A 2,109-nucleotide genomic window follows, 5' to 3' on the forward strand; every position below is an offset into this window, starting at 1 on the left:
ATCCCAGCACTGCATAGTCTTCCTAGTACTGCTAGGAGTGATCCTTAATCTTCTCTAAATGTTCATATACACTTCAAATAATTATTTACCCTTTTACTATAAAATAAAATACATAATCATAAAATCAGACAAGTGACTATAGATTTAACTGAGATAATTTAGTATAATACTCGAGATACAGATATTAGATTGTTGTACCAGAAATAAATGTAACCTATTTGTTCTGTAAATTCTAATTTATCTTCATTTTTACTATTTTCATTCCTTTTTTAAAAAAAAATCCAAAGTAATTCCGAACCTGGCAGCGAAGATGAGGAAACTGAGGCCCAGCGAGGTGATCTTACATCACTTTCCCAAGATCACACAGCTGAGCAGTGTCAGAGGCAGAATTCAAACCCAGGATTCCCTCCTTCCACTCCAGGTCTCTGTACTCCACACCTGTCTTGTGTAACACCTTTGAAGAAATGAGTAATGTGGAGAGTACAGATTTAGGATTCAGAAGGACTTGAGTTAGATGAGAAAAATTGAGCCTCAAGGATGTAAATTCACTGTTCAAGGCCACATCGGCAAGGCGTCATGGTTGGGGGCTTGAAGAGGAAACACTCGGATGTGGAGGAGGAGGAAGATGAGAAATGGGACTGGAGTCCCGCCGGCCTGCGGAGCTACCAGCAAGCCCTGCTGCGAATCTCCCTAGACAAAGTCCAGCGCAGCCTGGGCCCCCGTGCCCCCAGCTTGCGCCGGCATGTCCTGATCCACAACACGCTGCAGCAGCTGCAGGCCGCGCTCTGCCTGGCGCCCACCCCATCCCTGCCCCCGGAGCCCCTTTTCCTGGGTGAGGAGGACTTTTCCCTGTCCTCCACCATCGGCTCTATTCTCAGGGAGCTGGACACCACCATGGACGAGAGCGAGCCCCCGCAGAATCCAGTGGCGCCCCCAGCACCCCAAAACGAAGTGCCACAACACCAGCCCGATCCGGTCTTTTTGGAAGCGCTGAGTTCCCGGTACCTGGAGGACTCTAGCTTGGACGATTTTTTTCTGGACATTGACACATCCACGGTGGAGAAGGAGCCCGCGCTGGCCCCGCCCGAGCCTCCGCACAACCTCTTCTGTACCCCAGGCTCCTGGGAGTGGAACGAACTTGATCACATCATGGAAATTATTCTGGGATCCTAAAACTTGGAAGGGGGCGTGGGGGGGATGGTTCCTTCCTCATCTCAGGTGGGCTGGAGCCCAGGAGGCAAATCTGTATGTGTGTGTTGGGGGAGGGGGGCCCTCTCCTCCCACTGCAGGGTTCCACAGACCATCTTGCATGTGTGTGTGTCTGGTTACCGCCACCTTCTGTGAAGGTGGTGTTTTTGTTTTGTTTTTGTTTTTTTCCCTGAATTAATTTATCTACTCCAAATGCCTTAATGAGACTGTCTCTGGGAATCTGATTTCCCACTTCACATTTCTTCTGCCTTGTCCTCCCAGTTCCTTCTCCCCTGGTGACCACTGGGGCCCTCAGGGAAGATAAAACTGGGCCTGTGAAGGACGCCCAGCAGGGGCTGTCTGTTGCTATGGAAACCAGGCCCTGCCTCTCTGCATCTCCCAGAAGTGGAAAGGGGCTGGCACCCTCCCCCTGCCCAGGCTGAATCCTACCTCCTTGGCAGGACCCAGTCCCAGCAGCCTCCTGATTGATAACCAGGCCGGACCACGTGCAATAGGATGGAAACCAAACTGCTCCATGCCGCACTATTTAAAGAAAGGCGGGTTTTGTGGTGGCTTTTTTTTTTCCTTTGATTGTTTGTATTTTTTTTTTTTAATAAAAGTATTTTGGAAGGGAAAAAAAAAAAAATCCAAAGTATTGCTTTTGCTTCAAACTCATTTTCACTAATGTGTGTAATCTTATAACAAGCTTCTGCTTTCTTGTCTTTTTCCATGTCAGATTCTACCATCTGATCTGGGCTCTGAGATTGAAAAAGTTAATGGAAATAACGAAAGCTCCTGTGCTACTTGGTGTCTTTTGAAATTCAGTTTATGTAAACAACCTGGATTATTCTATTGTCCTGATACCCTGTTTCCCAACCCCTACTTTTCCTTCCATCCAGGCTACTTTTACAACTTATTCCT

General features: G+C 47.8%; 1 protein-coding gene across 1 annotated transcript; it reads left to right on the top strand.

The window, feature by feature from the left end:
• Nucleotides 1-297: 297 nt before the first annotated feature.
• Nucleotides 298-1,817, top strand: LOC101557391 (SERTA domain-containing protein 3). The gene has a single exon (XM_004620736.2). It carries the CDS (start codon nt 577-579, stop codon nt 1,171-1,173), a length of 597 nt encoding a protein of 198 aa, XP_004620793.2. The 5' UTR covers nt 298-576; the 3' UTR covers nt 1,174-1,817.
• The last annotated feature ends 292 nt before the right edge of the window (nt 1,818-2,109 follow it).

This window comes from Sorex araneus, chromosome 3 (assembly GCF_027595985.1).
Source record: "Sorex araneus isolate mSorAra2 chromosome 3, mSorAra2.pri, whole genome shotgun sequence".
Lineage (NCBI taxonomy): Eukaryota > Metazoa > Chordata > Mammalia > Eulipotyphla > Soricidae > Sorex > Sorex araneus.